The sequence below is a fragment of the Terrapene carolina genome, unplaced genomic scaffold (assembly GCF_002925995.2).
Source record: "Terrapene carolina triunguis isolate 2854851 unplaced genomic scaffold, T_m_triunguis-2.0 Scaffold138, whole genome shotgun sequence".
In the NCBI taxonomy this organism is placed as follows: domain Eukaryota; kingdom Metazoa; phylum Chordata; order Testudines; family Emydidae; genus Terrapene; species Terrapene triunguis.
The window spans coordinates 10,943-37,712 of record NW_020664489.1 but is presented as its reverse complement, the minus strand read 5'-3'; the positions used below and the strand labels follow the sequence as shown (position 1 = coordinate 37,712).

The 26,770-nt window shown below is 39.8% G+C and overlaps 1 protein-coding gene and 1 pseudogene across 1 annotated transcript; both read left to right on the top strand.

Moving 5' to 3' along the window:
* The first annotated feature begins 461 nt into the window (after positions 1 to 461).
* Positions 462 to 11,116, top strand: LOC112119742 (annotated as a pseudogene).
* Positions 11,117 to 18,093: 6,977 nt separating this feature from the next.
* LOC112115120 (collagenase 3-like) lies at positions 18,094 to 25,058 on the top strand. The gene is made up of 10 exons (XM_024212113.1): positions 18,094 to 18,216; positions 18,312 to 18,553; positions 19,418 to 19,566; positions 19,665 to 19,790; positions 20,993 to 21,154; positions 21,792 to 21,909; positions 22,727 to 22,860; positions 23,224 to 23,383; positions 23,917 to 24,020; positions 24,958 to 25,058. The coding sequence occupies exons 1-10, from the start codon at positions 18,094 to 18,096 to the stop codon at positions 25,056 to 25,058; spliced, it is 1,419 nt and encodes a 472-aa protein (XP_024067881.1).
* The last annotated feature ends 1,712 nt before the right edge of the window (positions 25,059 to 26,770 follow it).

The window sequence follows — 26,770 nt, the reverse complement described above, 5'->3', positions numbered from 1 at the left end:
GAAATTAGTGGGTGGTGTCAGTCCTCATCTAAATACACACCGCAATGTAACTCTAAACGGCTTCCTGGGTCAGTCAGCAGAGAGACCAAAGAAGAACTGGCACTTTAATATCTTTTTACCGTAGAGGTGGTCTCTCCAGTTTAGAATGAGGTACGCTGTGTGCGCTTACAATTGTCACTCACTGCTTGTGTTACACCAGTTCTGTAGAAAAAATGTTACCTTCCATGAGACAGAGCCCTGAAGGAAAAAGAGAGATTACACTATTTTTAACTTTTAAACCACAGGCTTTGACTTTTTGTAAAAGAATGTGATACAGACCATTTGTGTCCTTGAATTAGAGGGAGGATGTACCAGTATCATGTGGATAGGAGATGAGTCAAATACTCAATATTTTTCATTATAAAAGACTATTTCCCTATAAAAGGGTGCTCAACAGTATTCGGTAATCATACATGATAAAGATGAAGATGTCTGTTTCCATTGTCCTCCTACTCTGTTGTCTGGCACATTGTTTGCCATTGCCAATTCCTAGAATGGCAACATTAGAAACTGATGCCATCACGGATAGTGACCTAGACTTTGCAGAGGTATCTAGCTCATCTAACCCACTTTCTTCTTCATTCATCTTATTTTTGTTTTACAAAGTGCTTTGTTTCTCATATTCTTTCAGAGTTATCTGGATGCCTTCTACAAAGCTCTCTTTAATCCAGACGTTGTGCAGAAAAGAAGCATAGACTCCCTGGCATGTCAACTCCAGCATATGCAGTCATTCTTTGGCCAGGAGATAAATGGCTGGCTGGATTCCGAAACTTTAGATCTCATGAAACAACCAAGATGTGGTGTCCCTGATGTGGCAGAGTACAACGTTTTCCCCCAGGAAAATCAAATGGCCATCTTATAACTTGACATACAGGTAAAAGGAGTCTGCTATATTTTGCATTTCCCCCCCTTTTAGTTCTCTGTTTTTGTTGGGCAATACTTTCCATTGATTTCTATAGCTCTTCACGAAAAAAGGGTCTCTTGCTTCTCTGCTGCTAATGGCATTGCTAAAAATCAATGCTATATAATTTGCGTGCATATATTTACAATATACCTATAATAATCCAGAAATATTGAAAGTTTTTTATGGATAATGACCTGAGCATGAGGTCTCAGTACAATGCTGTGGCAAAAAGGGCTAACGTCATCCTTGGATATATAAGAAGGGGAATATCAAGTAGAAGTAGGGAAGTGATCTTGCCTCTGTATACTACACTGGTAAGACCACCATTAGAATACCATGTCCAGTTCTCCACACTTCAAGAAGGATGTGGAAATACTGGAGAGAGTTCAAAGGAGGGCCACAAAAATGATCCAGGGACTGGAAAACAAGCCATACAATGTGAGGCTTAAGGCGCTCAATCTATCCAGCTTATTGAAGAGAAGTCTGAAAAATGACTTAGTCACTGTTTATAGCAGAGGGGGGCAAACTACGGCCCATGGGCCACATCCGGCCCGCAGGACCCTTCCCTCTGGCCCCCGAGCTCCTGCCAGCGAGTGGGGTCAGGACAGGTTTGCGGAGGAGCCAGCCCAACTCCCCAGCAGCGCAGTGGAGCAGGGTGGATGCTAGCCCCTGGTTCCTCCCCTTCAGCCCCCCTCCACTCCCAGCATGCTTTTGCCCTGTCCCCAGCAGCCAAGCCCAGACAGGGAGCGAGCACTGCCCGACTGCCAGGGAGAGCAGCCAAACAAACAGGGGAAACACACAGGGAAAGGACTGAGCCCCCTTTCCCCCCACCCCACAGGTAACATGGGGTGTGGAGAGCAAGGAGGGTTGGATAGGGGGCAGGGGAGCCCCAGGGGGACAGTCAGGGATAGGGAGCAGGGGAAATTGGATGGGGTGGGAGTCCCGGAGGTGGTCAGGGGGTGGGGAGCAGGAGGGATTGGATAGGGGACGGGCGTCCTGGTGGGATGGTCGGGGGCAGAGAGCAGGGGTGTTTGGATAGGATGCGGGAGTCCCGGGGGGCAGTCAGGGGTGGGGAGCAGGGGGGGTTGGATGGGGGTGGGAGTTCCGGGGGGCTGGATAGAGGCCACGCCTCGTTGTTTGGGGAGGCATAGCCTCCCCCAGCCTTCCCTACCCGGCCCTCCATACAATTTCTGTACCCGATGTGGCCCTAAGGCCAAAAGGTTTGCCCACCCCTGGTGTATAGGTACATAACACATGGAAAAGATATCTGAAGGTGGGAGGCTTTTCAGCCTTACAGAACAAGGCATAAGTGGGTGGAAATTGAAGTTTGATAAATTCAAAACTAGATCCAGTGGTCCTTTCCAGCATTACAGACCATGGCATCTATATACACATGTGCTTAAAATCTCTCAGGTTATCATCTTCTTGTGCCTAGATCTTTCTTCTCTCTTTCTTCATAGTCATTCAGAATGTCTAAGGCTGCAAAATTAGGTTCAAAATGGTTTTTACTTATCTGCAATGGAAACTCATTCCTGTTTGTTCACTACATGCAAGAGTCCCTTTGAAGCCCACTGATCTCAGTTTACATTATGCATTAGTATTATTTATTGTATTATGGTAGCTCCAAAAGGTGCCAAGTGAGTTCAAGGCCCCATTGTGCTAGGTGCCGTACATACATATATTAAAATTATTGGCAGAGTCCCAGCACAAAAATGTGTAATAGGTTTTGGTTAAGGTGATGAAGTTGGGCAAACTTTAGAGATGGGGGAATCATTTTTAGATGGTAAATGTTGCCAGATTAATTCAGTTTGGGCTTCTTTGGGTTGAAAATGTCAAAGTTGACTTTGTAGTATTCAGATTGCTAACATTGTCTTTGATACATAGGTATTGTATTTACTGAGCAGAACTTACTTTAATTTTAAAAAGGTGGGGGGAGCTTAAAGACCACCCCATTAAGGTCGTCAAATAATTGCATGTGATGTACATTATTTGGCCTACTCACAGAGTAAGGTTCTACTTACTTTGAGCAAGGATAGCAGAATTGGGCCTTCTGTCACTGGAAAGCAGTGTGGACTAATTTATTGCATAGACACAACACTTTTTCCTCCAGGACAGGAGGAGAGGGAAATAGATGTATTTTATGGTGTCTAACTGGAACTGTTCAACACTTTTCATTTAGAAATTTTTTATTTATAGCTATTTTGGAGCAACAAAATGTTCACAGAAACTCTCCATTTTCCTTAAATTTTTTTGTTTTTTTTTGTTAAAAATCTTTAACAAAACTAAAAGGTTTTAGTTTTCATCAGGGGTGAAAGTAACTTAATGGACTTACCGGTGATTAACACTTTGTGAGTCTGGGCCCGGGGCTCTGGCCGCCGCTACCAAGGGGTGGCAGGGCTCGGGCAGGGATTTAAAGGGCCTGGAGCTCTGGCCACTGCAGGGGCCGGAGCTCCGGGCCCTTTAAATCCCCGCTCAAGCCCAGCTGCCGGAGCTCCGGTGGTGATTTGAAGGGCCCGGGGCTCCCCGCAGTGACTGGAGCCCTGGGCCCTTTAAATCACCCCCAGAGAAGCCGGTCCAGTCCAGCATGGTGAAACAGCTCTTGCCAGTACGCCGTACCATACCGTACCGGCTTACTTTCACCTCTGGTTTTCATCTTTTTTTTTTTTTTTCAAATCTTCCCTCTCCCTATTCCCTCAATTTTTTTTCTACAACAAGCTCTATTTCTAACATTTATCTATGTCTGGAATTTTAATAGTCTTGTTGTTAAACGATATCACAGCTGGTTTTAATAGTCAGTACTTTCTTCATCAGCCTTGAACATGTTTAATAAATAATTTTGCTATGAAGCAAAACAAAGAGACAGCAAAGGTTTTATTGTACTTGTAAACATTCCTTGCAGTATGACCTTTATTCAGGACATTATATTTTACACTTTAGGACAAGCATCAGAAAAATTGTGAGGCCGTGCATCTCACTCATTTCAAATATTCTGCCATGAGTAGACAGAAAGGTTTTCTAACCCATGCATGTGCTAATGAACAGAATTGTGAAATACACTCCTGATCTGACCCAGGAAGAGGTGGACCAAGCAATCCAAGAGGCATTCAAAATCTGGACTCATGTGACTCCTCTTAACTTGTTCAGACTCTCCTTTGGCACTGCTGACATCATGATCTCTTTTGGAACAAAAGGTGACTGTGGGAAGTTGCTATTAGTGTTTTAAAATTCTATGGGCTACATTCTGCTTTGATTTAGACCCTGCACCACTCCAGAGTGGTTTGACCTGGTTACATGTCAGGTTAGAACTTGGCCTATTGCATTAATCTCATCAGCTGTTTTATGGGGCATTTGGCATTCTGTTTGCTTTATAGAGCATGGTGACTTTTTCCCTTTTGATGGACCTTTCAATCAACTGGCTCATGCTTTCTCACCCGGAGAAAACTTTGGAGGAGATATCCACTTTGATGACGATGAAACCTGGACTAATACCAGAGGTGGTAATAACTATTCAATATTATTATTTATAATACAATAACAACCAGAGGCTCCAGTCAGAATTGGGGCCCCATTGTGTGATCTAGTAATAACATCGTACATTTTATAGCATTTTCTATTTTAAAGCACTTTACAAACTCTGTTGGCCAAATCTTGCAACTTTCAGTGACTTGGGCCCTGCGTTGTGATGTGCTAATGGCTGCCTTTAATGTGTCGTGTGCCCTCAATGAATCAGTGGGGATAGAGGTTGATTAACACTTTGTGAGTCTGGGCCCTTTAATGGAAGTATCAGGTGCCTGGGTGTTGACATACTGAGCAACAATCTGGTCACCCTATCTCAAAAAAGATATATTGGAATTTGAAAAAGGTTCAGAAAAGGGCAACAAAAATGATTAGGGGTATGGAATGGCTTCCATATGAGGAGAGATTAATAAGACTGGGACTTTTCAGCTTGGAAAAGAGATGACTGGGTGTGATATGATAAAGGTCTATAAAATCATGACTGGTGTAGAGAAAGTAAATAAGGAAGTGTTATTTATTCCTTCTCATAACATAAGAACTAGGGCTCACCAAATGAAGTTAATAGGCAGCAGGTTTAAAACAAACAAAAGGAAGTATTTCTTCACACAATGCACAGTCAACCTGTGGAACTCTTTGCCAGAGGATGTTCTGAAGGTCAAGACTATAACAATGGAGGATAGGTCCATCAATGACAATTAGCCAGGATGGGCAGGGATGGTGTCCCTAGCCTCTGTTTGCCAGATGGTGGGAATGAGCAACAGGGGATGGATCACTTGATGATTACCTGTTCTGTTCATTCCCTCTGGGGCACCTGGCTTTAGTCACTGTCGTAAGACTGGATACTGGGCTAGATGGAACTTTGATCTGACCCAGTATGGTCATTCTTATGTTCTGTTGGGTCTGTTAATTCAGTGTTCTGATGTGCACTGCACCGGTGCTGCCTGGTCTCCTGGAGAAACAGCATAAGAAAGAAAAAAAAGAGCAGCATAAATATCCCAATAAGGAGAAAGTGAGGAAGCTGCCAGGACCCCCTTACAGGGAATCTTGGAGAGAGCCCATCTAGGAGCACAGAGGAGTGTGGAGGTCATTTATGTGCCAATTAAAAGGAGAGTTTTTGTTCATGGGTCCATTATGAAAGAGGGAGTGTTTCAGCATAGGTGTATGTGTGCTTTGACGGGAGGCTCTGGGACACACATCTAATTCAGTGAAAGGCAGTGACCCTCCCAGCCACTTTTGTAGTATAGATTGTAAACTGAATTGCTTTGACTAATTCTGATTTGGCTTTGCTGTCTTGCAGCCTTTAATCTGTTTACAGTTGCTGCCCATGAGATTGGCCATGCTTTGGGACTAGACCACTCCAGCAATCCCCAAGCTCTAATGTACCCTATTTACACCTACACTGGAACTAGGGACTTTGTTCTTCCTGAAGACGATGTGGAAGGCATCCAAGCTCTTTATGGCATTGTGTGAAAGTTAACTAGCATTTCTGAGGAAGCTCATGTTGTTTTTGCAGTTTCTGTCACATCTGCCTACCAACATCATTCCAAACTATTTCTCTATGGCACTTTCACCTCCCCAACTAATCCTGCTTACCAGCAGATGGTCTTTATCACAGAAATGAAACAGAAGCACTGTGCCTGCTGGGCCAGAGGTAACGGCTGAGTGAACAATGTCACATCTCAATATTTGCAGGTCCAGAAGAAAGAACTGTGAATGCCAAAGCCCCAGAGAGGTGATCCAAACTTCTCAACAGATGAAGATATATATATATATATATATATATATACACACACAGAGAACATGAAAAAAATGGGTGTTGCCATACCAACTATTACGCGTGTAATCAGTTAAGGACATGTAAGTAATGCCAACGAAATTCATCCCTACCATTTGCATTTCATTCCACAGCTATCCGCTTAGTTACTTTTAAGGCCACAAAACAGGAGATGGTGAGCGCATCCTACTGAGGAACCATGAGGGGAACAAAGCCTTCCAAACTTTATCCCCAAAGTACTGCCATTTATTATTGCACCTATGCACCTATTTTTGTGTTGAGTGTAAAAGAAGAGAGAGAAGGAAGAATGAAGGAAATGTACCTTTTTATGACTTTTATTTACATATAGCAGAATCCATTAACTGCACTAGCACTATCCTGTCGGTGTGCATGATGCTTTATAGCATTCGATTAAAGTGGCCCTGTGCAAAATGCTTGAATCATTATTTAGTTATTTATTTGTACAATGGTAACACCTAGAGGCCTTAATCAGACTGACCTATTCAGAATCAGCATTAGTTGAAATTTGACCTGCATTTGTAAATCCGAACCTTTTACTTTTCATGAATTGTTCACCAAAAACTAGGTGCCAAATTTGGCCCCAACTGGAGAGCTACTGACACACTTGGGCTGTTGTTCATCAATGAATTTTGAGTTTGAACTTTGTTTACTAGGAGAAGTCACATGAGGAAGGTCACATGACATTCTCTCAGTGTGGCCACCATTCCTGCTTTTGGTTCAGGATGAACCATCAAACCCAGTGTGAACATGCAAGAACCCATTGAACCTTGGCTTACAATGACATTCAAGCCTGGGAAAACTGGGTTCATTCATACCCAAACTTTATAAGCTTCAGAGCCAACAAACCCATTCAGACTAGTTCATGAATGGTCACAAAATAGTCACAAACCCCTCATGAAGAGAACTTGGAAATGTTCTCACAGTGCTAGTTATTGTCATTCCACAGGACATTCCTTACTCTTAACCTATCCCTGGCATCATGTTAGTATCAAGCTCTTTTGCATTCTCTGCATATGTCTTCCACTATCTTTTCCCTCTTTAATCTGAAGATCATTTACATAAATAAATGAATATCGATATAAGTATATATTTTTGCTTTTTAAATTAGATTTTTCTGGCATCAAACCTCTCAGATGACAGGAGAAAATGCAACTGTTATTAATTCAGTTTGGCCAGATCTTCCAAACCAGATTGATGAAGCTTACGAATGCCCGGGCAAGATCTTGTGTTGATGTTTAGAGGTAAGTAACTTTTCCATTGCCTTCAGACTAGAATTCTATTTTATTTTACTTCTTATATTGCATTCATGTAACCATCCAAAGTGTAAATGTGGCCATTCAGAGCAGAGACTGACTCTTTTTTAAATATTTGTACAGTTCCTAGCACAGTGGTCCATGACTGAAGGTTAGGTGCTACATAAAAAACAACAAATAATCATATGAATGATTTGCCCAATGCTTGGGTCTCTGCTTAGATGTGTATAGTCCTTCTTGACTTGGAAAATTAGCTATGTAATTTGTATACAAATGATCAATAACTTATTTTCAAGATGTGAAGGACTGAACTTTTGAAAAAGTAAATAAACATTCAACACAATTCCTCACTGTGCTAGAGAAATATCAAACACTTATTTGTATGCCATCTGTGATAAAGATCATCTCTGCAGGCTGAAAACATTCACTCTACAGGCAGCATTAGGAGTTTTCTTAAATCCTCATTTGGGCAATAATTTACCAGTAATTAAAATCCTAAATGGTAAGTTTACTACTTGCTTGTAATTTTTCCATTGAAAACTTAATGCACCAGATGTTCTGTGAGAATTTCTATTTCTTTCTTCCTAAAATGTTTGTCTGAAGAGATTTTACAATGGAGTTGAAAGTTTCTTTTCAAAATAGCAGCTGAACATACAACATAACTGTGGTTGGCAAACAAAAACCAGGGCTTGAACCATTCTTTTTCCTTTACGTAAATGCTTTAACAAAATATTGTTCTTGTTTCTCAAAATTTCTAAAAACAAACACTTACAGTAGCCCTCACTTCAACAGCTACTTTTTTCCAGCTTATTTTTTTTTTTTAAGGACAGCTTGTTGTCTTCAGTCTGCACTGATGATAGCCTTAATTTTCAATGTTAGTGTGATTCAGTAGAATCTTTTGACATTATCCTGAATTACTTGTGCACCTCACAACTCCCACTGAAGTCAATGGCAGGTTTTGGCTCTGCACAGAATGAAGGACAAGACACCAGGAATGTGGTTTAATTAGGCCACAACTTTATTATGTTATACACCTGGGAACTACCCAGCAACAACTCATCCAGTGCAGGTTATCCTTCCTTCTGTCATCTGTACCACCTGGGGGAGGGCTGTCATCAGCTTCCTCCCCCTCCACACAGTTAATCTGGTCCCACAAAACCACTGGCACCCCAACACCCTTATACAAACGTAGTGGGGAGGGAAGGGGTTTGTCTTCTTGCTGTACCTGACATTACGAGGCCCAACCCCATCCCCCACCTTCTTTAGGAGATGCCTTTTCCCAATCCACTTCCAATTCTGGTTTATCAGGGAATCAGGCTTACTACTGAACAAGCACCTGCACTGGGCACCTGCTAAGTTGCAACAAATGAATTTTACAACCTTACCCTACTCACCATGTCTGTTCCTGTGCTGCTGAGAGGAAGGTGAGAAAACCCACATTGCCTAGGCCAATCTGAAAGTGTGGGAACAATTCCTTCCCAGCCCTGAAAAGGTGACTAGCAGAATACCCATAGCAAAGCCCAAATCGCCAATCCTAACAGACATGAGGGACACAGGAGCATTTCTTCCCAGCACAGAATGGCATCCTGAGGCAGTGGGAAGGGCTTATAAACCCTCCTCTTCCGTGTGCACGAGCCATAGGATTTCTCTGCACCCTTCTGTCCAACCAATCAGACACAGAGCCTCCTTACTCCACCCCTCAAACCCACAAGTAGTGCTGAGTGCCCACAAAGAGAGGAGGAAAAAAGGAGGGTGCAATCCTTAAAAGGGCCAAGGGTTTTCTTTCTCCTGCTGGTCCAGACAAAGGCTTCCCACCTCTGAGACTACGGGAGCAGAGGGTAGGGGTAGAGGAATTCTATTACCCTGAATAAACCGCTGTCCTAATTAAGACCACAATCCTGCAAACACTTATGCATGTATGTAGTTCCAGTGGCACTACTCACTGGCTTAAATTTAGACAAGTGCAAGCTCACCTCTTTTAATACAAAGAAGTTTCCAAAAGTAGACTAAGGACAAGATCCCACAGGATTGTGTCCTTAATCTATTTTTGGCAATTTCTTCATATTAAAATAGGTGAATTTATATTTTACAAAGACCACTTGAATCCTTGGTACCATCTAATGCATCCCATCAAGAGGAGTTCATGGCCATAGTGCCTGAGGTTGGTTTGAGAAAGGACAGAATCAAGTGCCACCCTGGCAGGCTTCTCTCAGTTGCTCAGATTCTGCAATAGTATGTGTGATATAAAAACTTAGATGTGATAGAAAAGTGTAGGGGTTGCTTTCGATGCTCACCTCTGCTTTTTTGAAAATTCCCCTATTGATTTGGTATCACTAAATTTATACAGTGTTTTTCCTTCCATCAATACTTCATGCAGGAAAGAAATTTTGGGCTCTAAAAGGACATGTCATACTTGAAGGCTACCCCAAGAAACTTTATGAACTTGGATTTCCAAGAACCCTCCAGAAGGTAGATGCTGCATTTCATGATACAAAGACTGGAAAGACCAAGTTTTTCGTAGGAGACAAGTACTGGAGGCATAGTATTGGTGGGAGATAAAGAAGTTGGGTGACCCGCTTGTGTTGTCAATTCAATCCAAATATTTGGGTTCAGCAAGGTTAGTGCTGGCTCTATATTTAATATCTCTATTTTAGAGTTTGTGGAAGGTGTAGAATACATAGACTTGGAGATCAAAGTCCTCAATTTATCCACAGAACAGATACAGCACAGGCATCAGATGTGCAAGGTTTTCCCTTCCTTCCCACTAATATGTCTCCACCCTAAGCTGTCTCAGCTTAAAAGAACTGTTGAATCACCATCAATTAGATAATCTGTTTCAATTTTTTTTTCCTGTTCATTTTTATTACAGCTAGGATGAACAACGCCATTCTATGGAAAATGGTTATCCAAAACTAATAGAGAAAGATTTCCCAGGAATTGAAAATAAAATGGATGCAGCATACCAAGAAAATGGTAAATTTTCATGCTAGTAAAAATGCTTTGCAATAATGATTGGATGTGCCTATAGACTGACATACAGAAATTAGTGCATTAAAACATAACAAGATCTAATTATGTAATTATGTAAAAGAGGCCTACTGCTACCAACATACTGTTGAAATAGATTTTTGTATTAATGTAAATATTAGAATTCTTTAAAATAGAAATGTAATGTGTTAGAAATCTCAAAAACAATACAGAAAATTAAGTTTTGCACTATTACTGTATCCTCTGGCTTTTCGTTTTCCTTTTTTAAAAAAAATACTATAAACCAAACCAATTCCTTCCCATTTCGAAGAAGGGTGAGCTGAGGTTGGCTGGACTACAAGGTGGTTGTTTTCCAATATTGTGACAGCCAGAGAGATCATTGGATATTTTGTAGCTACATTGTTCAAACTAGTAAAGTGATAAACCTACTGGAATGAAAGAAAACAATATTTCTACCTTCTTAAAGAATAAGTAACATGATGGCTGTGATGATTCTTAAACTGATTTTCTTTTCTTGTAGGTTCCATCTGTTTCTTCCATGGATCAAAGCAATTTGAATATAGCATCTGCCATAAGCGTGTTCTTCGTACTTTGAGTGCAAACTTCATATTGTGCTGTTAACCCACATCTCAGTCAGTAGGCACGACAAGTGAGTCAGTTGAACATGTCAAACTACTAGTCCTATGGGTTCTAGTTCTTAATGACAAAGTCTACATGTATGTACTGTGATTGCCATTAAAAAGTCAACAATTGCCAAGAGATACCACATAGCTAGCACAATACCTTCACTGCTGAAGCAAAATAAAAACTATAGTAGCTCAGATACTAGAATGGGACAGGAATTTTTTGATGAACTGTTTTCCTGTTTTTTTTTTTTTTAAGTCAAATTGTCTAAACCAAAACTGTTTATGGGAAAAAGTCAGTTCTGATGAATTTCTCAACTCAATTTTTTTTTAAAAAAAGTTTCAAAATTGTTGAATCAGCCTGTTTTGACATTTTCAGAATGAAAAATTCTGGTGTCCCAGCTCAAAACAACTTCTTGTGTTGAACTGGGAATTAATTATAGTAAAAAAAAATAACTTGTATAAAATAAAAAATGGCCAAAAATAAAAATGAAACATTTTGAAATGATCGAAACAAAGCATTTCGATTGATCCAAACTGAAATGTTTATGGTTTGTGAATGTGCAAAAATTTTGGAGATTGAATTTTTGTCCTGATTCGTGATGGGAACATTTTTCGAAATCTCAAATGTTTTCCAGGGACAGGAAAACCGTTTCCTAACCAGCTCTATTAGATACCCCTGGCAACTGTTTGTATGTGAAATGAGGATGCAGTGCTTAGACCAGGACACTAGAATCCAAGAGTCCTTGGTTCTATTCCCAACTTTCCTTGGCCATGGTGCTGCAACTGGATTCCCAGAAGTGGGTGGAGCCCCATTAAAATGTTACAGATGCAGCTGTCTGCCTGTATAGTTGCAGGAACACGGCCCTTATGTGTGACCTTGGGCAGGCTACTTAACTGTTCCAGTTCTTACTTTACTCAGCTGTAAAATAGGCCTTTTAATACTTTCCTATCGCACAGGGATGTTAAGAAGCAAAGTGTTACTGAATATAGTGAGTTAGGCCTAAGTATTAGAGATGTTTCTATTTTAAAGTTAACTTGCTATAGCAGAGATTGACAAAGTGGCCTATTCACTATTTGTTTTTCTAAAGTTCACTGTTTGCCAGCTTAGGGTCACAGAAAAAAAAATGCCTTCTAATGCTATTTTGGGCACTGAAGGTTTGGAATAAATCAAAATATGAAACAGTTCCAATTATTTTCATTTGTTTATTTTGTTTTGAAACCATTTTCTTGGCACAGTCTTTGTTTTTGAATGATTAGCACTTCAGTGCTTGTTTGGGGTTAATCAATCCCACCACCTCTCTTCCTCTCTGTCTATGTCTTTCTGGGGGGGAAAAAAATTCTTTGTGAAAACTCCTACCTCTCAGCTCCCTGGAAAATGACCATCAATTGCACTTACATTACACATGACCCCAAAATACGAGAATTGCAGAAATTGTTGTTAGCATATTGGTTGTTAGCATATTATTCAGCAATTTGGCAGACTTGCACACTTGCAAAATCATAGAATCACAGAAGTGTAGGACTGGAAGGGACCTCAACTGGTCATCTAGTCCAGTCCCCTGCACTCAAGGCAGGTCTAAGTAAAACTAGACCATTTCTGACAGGTGTTTGTCTCTGTAACAGTTTGTGCTGGCGTGTTTGTACTGGGTGATATTTACCTATGTGCAAAGGACCAGCACAAGGCCTATGACACACTCAGTACCCACCTTAAGCTTTATTTCACAATCCTCTGCACAGGATGTTTTTAACATTAATAGTGGTGTCATCTGTTATCAGCTGAACCTGTGTGGATAGTATTTTATACTTCAGACCATCGGACATTGTCAGACCGCTTTGGTATCATTGCAGATAATTGCCAGTTGGAAACATCAGCTAATAACAACATGCTTTACTGCTGTTTCAGGTTAAGGACCTGGACTGGGACTCAGGAGAGCTGGGTTCAATTCCCAGCTCTGTCATGGAATTTCTCTCTCAGCTTAAGTCATGTGATCTCTCTATGACTCACTTCCAGTTCCTCCTATCCCTTGTCTGCCTTTTTCATTTAGATAGTGTTTTCCCATTAGTGTCTAGCAAAAGGGGCCTGCATCTCTCTTGGGGCCTTGAGCCACGAGTGTAATAGAAATAATTATAGTAATACAATCCGTGCCTGCCTTCCTTGTATGTCCAAAACTCCCTAATGAAAACAACTGGGTGTGTGTGGAATGCAGGATTCAGCCCATCGCCTGCACATAAGGTGGCTTTTATAAATGATCTTTCATGAATCAACTTCTATTTTAACGTTTTGAGAAATTTTTCTTTGGTGTTTGTGATAAAATAATTATGTACTCAAACAACCTTTCAGCCTATCCTTTTTCTTTGGTATATGTCTTTCTACCCACCAGCAAAGACCATCCAAACTACTGGAGTTTCTTTTCATTTGTGGACATTGCCTTTAAATAGAAAAGGACCAACATTTATTATGCAGAATCTTCTGTTGGGTGGATTGTTTTTCTATTTTCTTTTAACATTTAAAGTTCAAAAAGCTACCCCTTTTCCTTCTATATTTAACTTTATACTTTAATACATGTCTGAATAAGTTAAGGTGTTTGCCTAGAAAAAAAAATCATTCCCAGTGTAATTTTTTTCTACAAATAAAATGTCTGTGTCTTTGGGCCATGGGGCCTGAGGGTAATTATTGAAAAGACACTAAAAACAGAGTCTTTAGAAGCGTGCTTTCATTATGGACTTCGAGGTACTCAGGAGCCTGAATACAGTAGCTTTAAAACACTCATTAAATCATAGAACTTAGAGATGGAAGAGGACTTTTTGGCTATCTGGTCCATCCTCCTCCTAGTGCAGGGCAGTCCTTGGCAGTATATTTACTGGTGTTTTGACTAGTCTCACCTTAAATAAAGTTCAGGGCTTCAAACCATTTCCTTGGGGGAATGATACTACAGTCTAACACTGTTCCCTTTTCTTAATTTTGCCCATTTGTCCCTAAATAATTATTCTCCCTCCTATGTTTAGAACCTTCAACTGTTTGTAAGTGGTTATCCATCCTCACCTTTAATCATCACTTAGCCAATCTATACTTATTGTAATAACTCTATGATAGGGTGATCAGATGTCCTGATTTTATAGGGACAGTCCTGATATTCGGGGCTTTGTCTTATGCAGGCACCTATTACACCCCTCCTCCTGCCCCAATTTTTTACATTTGCTATCTTGTCACCCTACTCTGTGACCACCTAGGAATTTGCCGGTGTCACTGTGTTGCACACCATGGACACTCAGAACTTCATTATGACAATGAGCATAGAAATTGTAGCCTTCTATTCCAAAAGCACAGACTCCTACCCAGTGCTTGATTTGTGCCAGGGCTTGCGGGGGCTGAGCCCTGGCACCTCGAGGTTTGGCAGTTCCTAGTCCTGGCACCTCTAGGCTTGCCATGTCAGTTAAGAAAGTAAAAAAATTGCTTGAGCCCCAGCAACTCTTTCATAACAAATTAAGCACTGCTCCTACCACCTGAGCAAGAAAAGAGTTGATATTAGTAGCCTAGAGCCTGACACACACAGTGGGTCACTTCTAATTCCAGCCTGTAGTGGGCAGTGGAGCACAAACACACCAGCTGTTCTATTACATGCTGCCTTAGTTAGAGGAAGCTGATTTCAGAGCATCTGGATTCACAGGAGTTTAAATCTTAAACCCACAGGAGTTTAAATTATTCCTGGATACTAACACACATCTTTGAGACTGCTTAGGACTCAGATTTGCTGCTGTTCCACACAGCAGTGATGCTCAGAACTTTACAACAACAGTTGGGATTGAATTGAGTAAAGGGTTACTTTGGAAGGTTATTTTAAACACGACAAGGCAGATACTCAGGTGGGGTTAATTGTTAGAGCTCTTCTGATGGCGGTGGAGCTATGACAATTAATACTAACTGAGGATCTGCCACTACCATTTAATCCGGTTAAAAGCAATACCACATAATGCAATATTGAGAATTGACGGACTCGGGGTGCATTTTTTTTAGAGGGAAGGAAGTAGGAGATGAATAAATCATTATTGGATCTATTATTAGAAAGATTATATGCCAGAATTTACCATGTTATTACCTGTGATTTGCCTATGCATTGAGTTGCCAGCTATATGATATGCGGTCTGAGTGGGAATGCAGCAATGACCTGAGATTCATCAGTGTCGGGTGAGGAGTAGGGGCTGGGCAGAGCACCAGAACTGAGCTGCCAGTCACAGCCAGGTGAGAAGGGGCAGGAGAGAGGGGATGAGCAAAGCAGAAGAACTTAGCTACTTATTGCTGATGTTGATGCATGAGAGGAAAAGAAACTAGTGTAACTGTCACAACCCAGGGGGAGTTTGCAGATGCTGCAGTTAGAAAAATTATCTTTTTAGTGGCAAACTGAATGAGTTTGACAAGGAATGAATGAAACACAAGAACGTGAAACCCCACAATCCTATTATGTCAAAGTTCCTTCTTAGAGTAGAACTGTAATTTAAGAAGAGATGAGAATTTACCTTTCTACCACCACTGTATCTGAGTGCACGTGGAAGGATCTAAAGGTGGACTGGATAACACTCACCTGCTAACTGGGGCGTGTAACTAGAGAGCCATGGAGTGGCGAGGATGCCGATACCCCTCGCCTTCCCTTCCCCTGTGGGTGATGGGAGGGGGAGAGAGAGAAAGGGAGGGGAATTTGGCTCCTCTTGATTTCCCTTCCCCCTCCCTCCCTGGGACAGGGGTTTGGCTTTAACTAGTTCTGAGCTCTGAGCCTCTCCTACCTGTTCCCACTGCAATTGGATGACTGGGGTCATGACAGACCGACTGACTGGCTCCCACTTCCAGAGGCAGGAGAAGGAAGCAGAGGCTGTTTTTGCCCACTGCTGGCTTGTAGCCATTTTAGCTTTGTTCCAGCACCACCCTTTCACACCTTTATTTCTGGAGTTCCTGGGCTGCTGGGGACTATACTGATCACCAGATTTTTATGGAGGGTCTGAAAGGGATTTTTTTTCCCCATATGGGAAAATTGAGAAATGACTGTGAGATTTTTTCACCTTCCATCTGGCATCTTGGACGTCTGGTTTAGGGATTTACATTACATTTGTCACAATGTTGGCAAGCTCCAGTGTGGTTGGTGTGTTAAGAAAGGGTCTGATGTGAGGTCTCTGTAACCCAATGGGCTCAGAGCACAACACTGCATGGTAAGGAAGTAAGCCTTCATGGCTCATTTCTCCTAGCTCCAGCATGGAGGAGAGGAATGGGTTGGGACTCTGATTGCTTGCCAGGGCAGGTCTGGGCATGTAGAAAGGGAATTGTCCTCAGACGCATTCTAAGGTTTGTAGAACCCAGGGCCCAGCTAAATTCCACACTAGAACAGCCCTGCTGGGTAGTCCAGGGAGGTGTTTCTCATTGCCTAATAGTTTAAAAAAACAGAGGCCTCCACATTTAACTATACTAAAGGGAAAATCCTGCATTTGTAGGCGAATGGACAAGATGATTTAATAGGTGTTTTCCATCTCTAATTGTTATGACTACATTTAGCACTGGTTCAAACTTGCAGTTAAATTAAAAACTTGGCCAAATAATCCAGCACAAAATTCCACCCACTTTCATCTATTTTTGCGATTTGTCATCTCTTGATAAAACATTATTTGTCATTTGGGCAACTGGCTGAATTTTTACCCATTTAGCTTCACTGGATCCTGTTTCATCAACAGGCTGAATTAGGCTGAGACATGTTGTGTAGTATAAAGTCTCTGATGGAAGATCAGACTAAATGAAGGTGACGGGGGAATATCAACACTGACAAAACCTTGATCTGGCATACAGGCAAGTAAGAATGTAATGTGACGTGGACAGAATCAGTGATGGTAGCCAGTCTGTATTTTCCAAAGCGCAGAATGAGCTGAGATTGAGTTGACTTTATGGAGAAAAGGAGTAGCCTCAAACTCAAAAATTCTGTAGCATTCGCTGCTGTCATATTACCAGTTTCACTACATCTTGTGCTTTGTAAATTATCGTAATCACATGCTTCTATCATGCTTTGTATACAAACAGAATCTACCTATTTAAGGTTTTACATAGCCCACATGACAGTAGTAACTGTGTGCCTAATGGACCTATGACGGTATCCCACATAAATTATATTATTGTTTTTAAGGGAAGTCAGATTCCATGAACTGGCCATTTTACAGGCTCATCTTTGCCATTGATCAAATACTTCTCTAAGGCCAGCATTTTCAACTGATTTTCAGTTGCTGTGTTTTCAGGTACATCTCAACTTGGTAGCCAAAACCTGGGATCCAAATCCATTTCTGAAAATGTGTCTGTAAATGATTCTGATCTGTACTGAGACCCACTACTATCACGATCCCAGCAACAAAATTGTTGTTACAGTTTTAGACTAAAAATTAAAACAAATAAAGAAACCCCAAAACAGGAACATGTTAGTAATATAATATACTCCACATTGTTGTTGTCTTATGAATCAAGATGGTAAGTTTGCTAAACAATTGATGTGCTAATGAATGAGTATAGACATTAAAATTATGCAGTTATTTTACTTTAAGACAATCCATCTGTTCACAGAGCTTGTCATTTAGTGTCGCTTTGTCTGACAAAATAAAAGGAAAGTAATTATCCTATCAAAGGCGAAAAAAGTAGGTCAGTGTAAGTTATTGCAAAGTAATGAAACAATGCTGAGTTGCTTCTTCACAATACTTCCCACAGCATCTGTAAATATGCTGAGAGCATGTTTATATAAAGATATAGTTTCTAAGCCCTTAGTGGGACCACAGATGCCCAAACCAGGACTTCTTGGAATGAAGAAATAAACCCAGCTGTGTAAGCATGTTTACTTTGCAATGACAAGGACATTCTAACTTGTCCACAAGAGATGATTCACCAGTTTAGGTCTATAAAAGTAAAGGTATTTACACTCTAAAAATCAGAGTTTCAGAACCCAAGAATTCAGCATGATGCATCTAAGCCTTGCAGCTGCCTTCCTTTTCTTGCTGGGCTTGTCATATTGTTTGACACTGCCTATTCCCCATGAAGACAGTGATGAATTCACAACGGAAGACCTCCAGTTTGCAGAGGTACAGTATAAAATCAATCTTCACATATTAAGGTTGGCTGTTTGATTGCCTTTGTTCTTTGGAAACTGGAAATATTATTTTATTTTTTTCCCTAGCGCTATCTAAAGACACATTACAACCTACGTTCCAGTCCTGCTGGCATAAGGAAGAAGAATGCCAACTCAGTGGCAGCCAAACTTCGAGAAATGCAGTCTTTTTTTGGGCTGGAGGTGACTGGCATATTAGATGAAGAAACATACGAGCTGATGCAACAGCCAAGATGTGGTGTCCCCGATGTGGGGGAATACAACTTCTTCCCTAGAAAACTAAAATGGTCACAAAATAATTTAACATACAGGTAAAATTATAATATTTAGTGTTATTGTTTCTTATTTTCAAGTTATCCTGCTATATAGTTGTTCAACAGCCATTATATTGTATATTAGGTTGACAAGCTCAGCAAGAAGAAAGGATAGTCTAGACTTCGTAAAAATCTCATGTTGCAGTTTTAAAATCTATATGGCCCTGATCCATAGCTCATGGAAGTCAATGTGAGTCTTACCATTAACTTTAGTGGGCTTTGGATCAGGCCCTACCTAAATTTCTTTAATGAACTCAGTTATCACACTATGATGCCATTAAAAAGTCACTATTTGCCGGAAACCAAAGAGTGGTAAACAAGAGAGAAAGAGAGAGGGCTATTTTCCCTATGTATTGAATATGGAAATAAAAGTGGTATCTCTGATAATGCTATGTAGTAGGCTGTTAACAAACATTGTTTTCAATGATGACCACTGTATCTCTTTAATGTCCCCTCGATCATGTATTGTCTCTCCAGAATGGTCAGGTGCATGAGATATTTCATATCTCTTCAAAATACTTATAAAAAAATACTGAATAAAGTCCCATATTATCTATACAAAATATCTTAATAAAGAACATACTTTTAGTTTCCTGGGGTTTCTCTAGTGCATATAATAATGGCAAAAAACAAACAAACAAACAAACAAACAAACAAATCCCAAACTATTAGGTCATTATCTTTCTGAATGATACTGATAGATGGAAATGTACATTTTTATTTTTGGAGCACTATACATTAATAATCCAGCTTTTGAGAAATGGCTTTCTCCCAGTCAAAAGTAGGTTTTCATGGAGGTACATTGAAAAGTTCCTTGGCCCTTCAGAAAGGTTAATTGAAGATATTTTATCTGATTGATAGAATTGTGAATTACACTCGAGATCTGACACGTGCTGAAGTGGACAGAGCATTCAAAAAGGCATTCAAGGTTTGGTCTGAAGTGACACCACTGAACTTTACCAGAATTCGTAGTGGCACTGCTGATATCATGATTTCCTTTGGAACTAAAGGTAACAGAGAAAGATTACTTTTTGGTAGTTTAATTATATTTTCACCTGTTTAAAAATTAGATGTAAATGCTGTCGGTATTTTAAATGTTGCTTTGTAGAACATGGTGACTTTTATCCCTTTGATGGACCTTCTGGATTACTGGCTCATGCTTTTCCTCCTGGACCAAATTATGGAGGAGATGCCCATTTTGACGATGATGAAACCTGGTCAACTGATTCCAGAGGTAACATAAGTTCTAACGATCACTTTAACTAGAGCTGGGTGCACTATTTGTTTCAAATAATATTGGTTATGAATTTTGTCCCTTTTGGATAGCAAATCATTCACAATCTCATCCTGATTTCATAAAGTGTATTTGCTATTCAGAATATTTGCCAGATACTTTGGATGGATAATTTTCACCCTATATGTTGTTTGTGAACAGTTTGCTTTGACTGTTCCCTATTTGTTTTTTATTATTCATGTTGTGTGACTGGTTACTGAAGTCACAGGGAGCTGTTTTTAATCCCAGATTGTAGATAGGAGCATGGTACACGTCTTGCATGAATTATGGACAAAACAATTATTTGTGTTAAAATTTGGAATTTGCAACTTTCTTCTAGAATACCTGTCAGTTGTCTGAATACAACAGAATAATGAATCACATGACCCATGAACCCAGAGAAACAAGGCAGTTTGGGTTTTTTACTATTCAAACATCTCATTGTTTCACTTGCAATTTGAGGGTGTCCAGCTTGGATCTCAGACAGATGGTGTGACCCCCAGTAAGCCAGTGGGAGTTGTAGATACTCACCATATCTGAAAATCAGGCCACTTTTATGAAGTTTGAAAATATTTGCCCTTGTCTGCACAAAGAGCCATTTTTGAAAAATTGATCCAGTTGTCACTAACATTTTTTCAACTGCGGACACTGTTTTTCAGCACCGTGTCATCTAGCTTTGCTGGGAACAGATTTAATTGATCCAGTGCTGGAAATAGCATTGATGGTCAATGGACTATCTACACTAGGGATGGAATCCTGGCAAAACTTCCATTAACTTCATTGGACCAGGATTTCACCCTACAACTTCAAACATTGCTAAGATGGTTGAGTTGAACTGGGGTTGGTGATAGTGGGGAATTTTTCAAATACAATTTAGTATAAGAAAAAACGTAAGGGGCTCAGGCTATTAGGCCCTTACTCAAACAAAATTCCCATTGTCTTGGATGAAGACAGCAGGATTGGACTGTGTATCTCAGCATCCCCATCTGTAAAATGGAGTAATAATATTTAGAGTTAATTATTTCATGTATGTTCACTTCTTAGAAGATGCAGAGATCTATATAATTGTTTTGTATCATCAGTGCAAAAAAGCCATTGTGAAAGAGGATCAGGCAATAAACTGCATTCAGATACATGTGTATAGTATTTTTGCTTTCTTATAGGATACAACTTGTTTCTTGTGGCTGCCCATGAGTTTGGTCACTCTTTGGGACTTGAGCACTCCAGAGACCCGGGAGCTCTCATGTTCCCTATTTACACCTACACTGGCAACACTGGGTTCTTGCTTCCTGACGATGATGTGCAAGGGATCCAAGCTCTCTATGGTTTGTCTTCCTTTTGCCATTTTATCCATGTATCCTAGAATGTACATGTTGCACTGCAATTTAGCTTAGGGCTAGCAATCTGCTGCTGGTGTTCCTATTGCTCAATGGTCAGTACCATGGTAAATTAAGATAGAAACCCTGGATCCTGGGAACCGGGCCTCAGGGTCAGAAGACACCCACATTTAACAGTCATGCAGAAACTGTAGCAAGCAGTGTCAAGTGCACAGGTGATTGCTGCTAACTGGTTACCTGCTATAGTGGACTTAAGGTCCCTGAGCTGTCTCCCATGGGAGGATGATTGAAGACTATGAAGTAGGAGAAACAGAAATGCCCATATGAGAGACCTTGGGAGGAAGCAATCTTCTCAGAGGCCCTAAAGACATGGTGTCAATGGCACCCATTTAGTTTTAGTCACAAATATCTTTGCAACGTAACTAAACCCCAAAACATAGGTACATGATTTGCCAGAGGAAGAATAAGAAGGGAAAGCAAATATCATTAGTCCAGACAGTTTGTCCTTGATGGTTGTATTCATTCTGGCACTGGTGGACTCTTCAGTGTCCCATTTAGTACATAGTTATCTTACATGGAAGAAGAACAAAAGCAGTCAAAGCTAAGTTATAATTTATGGTTACAGGTGCAGGAGACAGAGATCCCAACCCCAAACACCCCAAAACTCCAGAGAAATGTGATGAAAATTTGTCACTTGATGCAATAACAGAACTTCGAGGAGAAATGGTGATCTTCAAGGACAGGTGAGACAACAATAAATGATGCACTGTATGGTTTACACATATGCTTCTTTTGCTGTATAGGGCCCAGCCAACTCACTACTAGAACTACACTTGGTACAGCCTTTTTAATTTCCATTACTTTATCATTTGTTTCTGAAAATATAATTGATTAGTTCTTTTTCTATCTTCCAATAAATCTGCTAACTTTCTCCCTTAGAGGTTAATCTCTTTTACTAAGCACAACTAAAATAGGTTGTGAAATCAACAGAAATGACTGTAAGGGCTATATAGCATATCACATTTAAGCAGCCTTTATAACATAAATATGGGCTTGATTCCCTGTCACACTGGTGACAATCAAGAATTCCTGGAAGTCAATGCAGTTATATTGATGTGAAACTGGTGTGAATGGGGGTCAGTCTCCACATGATCAAGCAGACATATTTACCATTTCATGGGATTGCACTGGATTTTTGCCAAAATTCAGAAATTATTTAATTTTCTGTGCAAAATTGCACTGCACACAGCAATCTTACATGGTGCACTGCCACGTTTATCTGTACTTTCTCTTCTTAAGGGAAGAAAGTTGGACAAAATGAAATCAAGACATCAGTTTTTTCTCTCCTGTGAAAGTGTTCATGTTATGAATGAGCTAGGTAGTCTGAACCATCATGGCTAGGAGAGGAGATGGAGCTTATCCTTGAATTAAAATGTGCTCCACATTATAGAAAAGACTGAGAACCCCAAATTAGTTAATATCTGTGAAACACTGTGAAAACAATACCATGCCATACCATGAAGAAGATGATAAAAAGTCCATTTTCTCTTTCTGAATTAGGTTCTTCTGGCGCCTACATCCTCAGATGGTTGACGCAGAACTGGTGTTAATTAAGTCATTTTGGCCAGAACTTCCAAACAAGATTGATGCTGCTTATGAAAACCCCATGAAAGATCATGTGTTCATATTTAGGGGTAAGCCTTTTGCAAATGGCAGAAAAGTAGAAGCATCTTAATCAGTCTACTTTAATAAAGCTAATTAGGGTTAAATCCTATAGTCCTCACTCAAACAAAACTTCCATTGGTTTCACCCCGCGTGACACTACAAGATCTTCAATGGACTGGAGAGTGCAGAATTTAGACTAGAAGGTTAGGTCCTCATCTGGTGTAATGGCTTCATTTTACACCAGGTGAGGATCTGGCCCCATATGATCTAAGTCACATAAAACTAATAATGTCAAATAATAACAATGTAATCATTATTGCTGGGTTTTACTCTTCTAATACCTTTCCATTGATGCTTATAAAAGATTAACATTTTGTCGTCATTATTTACAGGCAAGAAATTCTGGGCTCTGAATGGCTATGACATAGTTGAAGGTTACCCTAAAAAAATATATGAATTGGGATTCCCCAGAGAGATGAAAACAATAGATGGGGCTGTCCACATTAAAGACACTGGCAAGACTCTCTTTTTTACTGGAGACAAGTACTGGAGGTATGTTAGAGAATTACTAGTTCTTATTTTCAATTCTGCTAAGTTTAATTGTATACAAAAGGGCCAATTTTTTTGTGTGGCACAGGGTTGTAAGTTACTGCTGCCCTAAACCAGCAGCAGATTTGACCCACTTTGTTCTAGTTTTCTTGTGCTGGCCAATGAGTTGGGCATAGAGCCAATGTTCCATCCATCCCCTGACACTTTCTGCCTACCTGCTCCAGTAACAGACATGCAGCACCATCGCCCCTATATACCTAGGTACAATCTAGCCATTCAATTCTGTAGTTTATTACCCAACCTTTAAAAATTTACCTTTATTGTTCTTGTACCAGCTGAGGTTGTGTTTCTGGTATAAGGAGGCCTGGAGAATTGAACTCATACTCACCATTTCATTTGGCATAGACAATCTAGTGACTTCCAGCCACTCACAACTTGGGTATCTTTGAACAAGGTACCTAAAGGCGATAGGACATTTGTCAGATTGCAAGTCATGCAAGTTCATTGAATTTGTATTTTTTCCATGTTTAACATAGCTATGATGAAGAAAACCAAGTTATGGAAAAAGGCTACCCCAGACTGATAGAGGAAGAATTCCCAGGAATTGGCAATAGAGTGGATGCAGTCTACCAAAAAAATGGTATTTTTTTCCCTTTCATTACTATCATTAGAGCTGGTCCAAATTCAGAATTTCCAGCATATACAAATTTCCTTCCATCCCAAATCAAAACAAAAAGTTCAAATTTTCCTGTGAAATGAAATTTCTGAAAAAAATTCATTTTGGAAATTGTGAAACAACCTTATTCCAATTTGTTTAAAAATATTTCATTTCGATCTTATAGAAATGTTAAATTTCAAGCAACATAATATATAAAAATCAAACCAATAAAGTTGAAACAAAGCACATTGATCTTATAGAAAGGAAATATTTCAATGATTTTGTCAAAATTTTCAATGCAATCAATATGTTCTCGTGATAGTCATTCAACATTTTCTGATGGAAAAGTGTTCCATTTGAAAATTTTCACCATGTATTATTTCCTGATATTTTAAATTGTTTTCTTCCCTTTTAATTGTACAGTGCTTTATATATAAGAGTGAGTTTGGTGGGCAGGTTTTAGGATTTTGTAGGAGGGAAACTCAGAAAGGAAGGTGAAGTATCTTTTCCAGAACCACCCAACAGATCTCTGGTAGAACCCTGGGTCAGAACTCAGCATCAGAACTCTACACAATGTGTCCATGTTTCTGAGACCAGACTATATTGTCTCTAAATAGCATTTGAAAATCAGGGAATTAAATAAATTAGTAACCACATGATTTTCACAGGCATATGCTATGTAAAAAGAGAAGAACCGAGTTTCTGAGCATCCAAAATATTGACCGCTGGGACCAATTTAAGAGCCAGAATGAGGCCAATTTGAAAATTTAGCTCAGTTTCAAATAGCAAATCATTCAGCTGAATAGATTTAGTCTGAAAATCCAGGATTTCGTTTTATTTGAAGTAATACTTTTAACAAACCCCCAAATGATATTAATTTCTGATTGCAATTCCTTTTAACAAGTCTTTTCCCCCGTAGGTTACATCTATTTTTTCAACGGACCACTGCAGTTTCAATATAGCATCTGGAGTAAAAGAATTGTTCGTGTCTTGAAAACTAACTCCATGTTCTGGTGCTAATCGCTTTCTACTTGGGTACCATGCTGCAGGCTGTAGAACAGCCTACAGCAAATGGAAATATTATTGTGGGAATAGGGATTTATAGAGAATGATTCTGTGAACAAACTCTGTTTATCTACCACCAAAGCTATACTGTATATATGGGAACTATATAGCTTATGTCAGTCTGGAACTGAATTAATTTAATAGGAGGAGAGAGAAGAAAATGATTAGCATTTCAAGGGACATTAGACCATTTAAAATCAATGCAGAACTAAACCAGATCCCCCTACAAGATGCTGAATGCATCCTGTGAGATTGCAAGTACGAACAACTCCAATCATTTGAGGGTGCTTAGCATCTTGCAAGAGGTTCTCGGCACCTCTCAGGAACAGACCAGTGGTGACTGCTATTTAAGTAATTAGGGCTAATCTTGCAGTCCTTACCTTAGGAAAAAATCCATTAGATCATTGGGATTTCATACATGTAAAGAATGGGTCAGGACAGCAGGATTGATACCAGGAGTGTGGAGACACCAGCTTAAGATATTGGAGTTATGGAATGTGAAAATGTTTTCATACTGGCGTGTCCCCATGGAAACCACTGACCATGGCATCTTTACAACAAGCCCGAGTGAGGATGGCGAAACAGCAAGGTGCCTAAACCATGCTCAGAGGAAACCATTAGCCTGAATGACACTGTAGAAGCCAGGAAGAGATGGCAAACACCAAGAGTTATGAGATACTCAGGGAAGGAGGCTGTGATCTAGCACTAATATAGATCAATTGAGAGCACTCCAGGCCTGATCCACCCCTGCTGTAAACTGATGCAGTTCCACTGACGTTCATTGGAGTGATGCCGATTTACAACAGCTGAGAATATGACCATCCATTTCAAAATAATGTTAAAATGATGCCTTTTGCTGTTTTAAAGTCAAAGTTTTTCACCCATTTTATATTTATTTCAATTGTTCCAGTGCCTTACAAGTCCACTGTTTTTTCAGTCAACACAAACAATGCATGACTATGTTTACTTTTCAACTTTAAAAGGTATTAAATAAACGGAATGAATTAAAGTGAATTTTGATTCTTATTCAGTAATATGGACTAGCGCATGCCAAAAAGGCAAAAGAGTATTACAGTAGAACCTCGGAGTTATGAACACCAGTTATGAACTGACCAGTCAAACACACACCTCATTTGGAACTGGAAGTACAAAACCAGGCAGCAGAAGAGACCAAAAAAAAGAAAAAAAAGGCAAATACAATCCAGTATTCTGTTAAATGTAAACTACTAAAAATGAAAGGGAAAGCAGCATTCTTCATAATAAAGTTTAAAATCTGTATTAAGTTGTAAACTTTTGACAGAACAACCACAACATTTTGTTCGGAGTTACGAATATTTCAGAGTTATGAACAACCTCCATTTCCGAAGTGTTTGTAACTCTGAGGTTCTACTGTACAGGGAATTTACAAAAGAAATCAGGTAACAGAACTTGGGGTTTTTAATAATTACTTTTTTACCCATAATTTGATTTTTCAGTAGAATTCTGTTTTCCCTTCACAATTTATTAAAATAGTTTTTTTTATTGTGCAAAAAATATTCAGTGTTGGCCCCAAAATAAGTAGAACAAGAACCATGTATAAATTGATTGATTGCACAGAATATAAGCAATGACAATTACTAGTAAATTACCTGAAGTGTATATAATTTCCTTCTAGCTTGAATGATAAA

Bases quoted from the DNA above. Each gene is read 5' to 3' on its own strand.
- LOC112115120 (XM_024212113.1), top strand. From the start codon at position 18,094: ATGATGCATCTAAGCCTTGCAGCTGCCTTCCTTTTCTTGCTGGGCTTG. The intron at 19,791-20,992 runs GTAACATAAGTT...GCTTTCTTATAG, and splicing joins CTGGTCAACTGATTCCAGAG to GATACAACTTGTTTCTTGTG. The intron at 22,861-23,223 runs GTAAGCCTTTTG...CATTATTTACAG, and splicing joins TCATGTGTTCATATTTAGGG to GCAAGAAATTCTGGGCTCTG.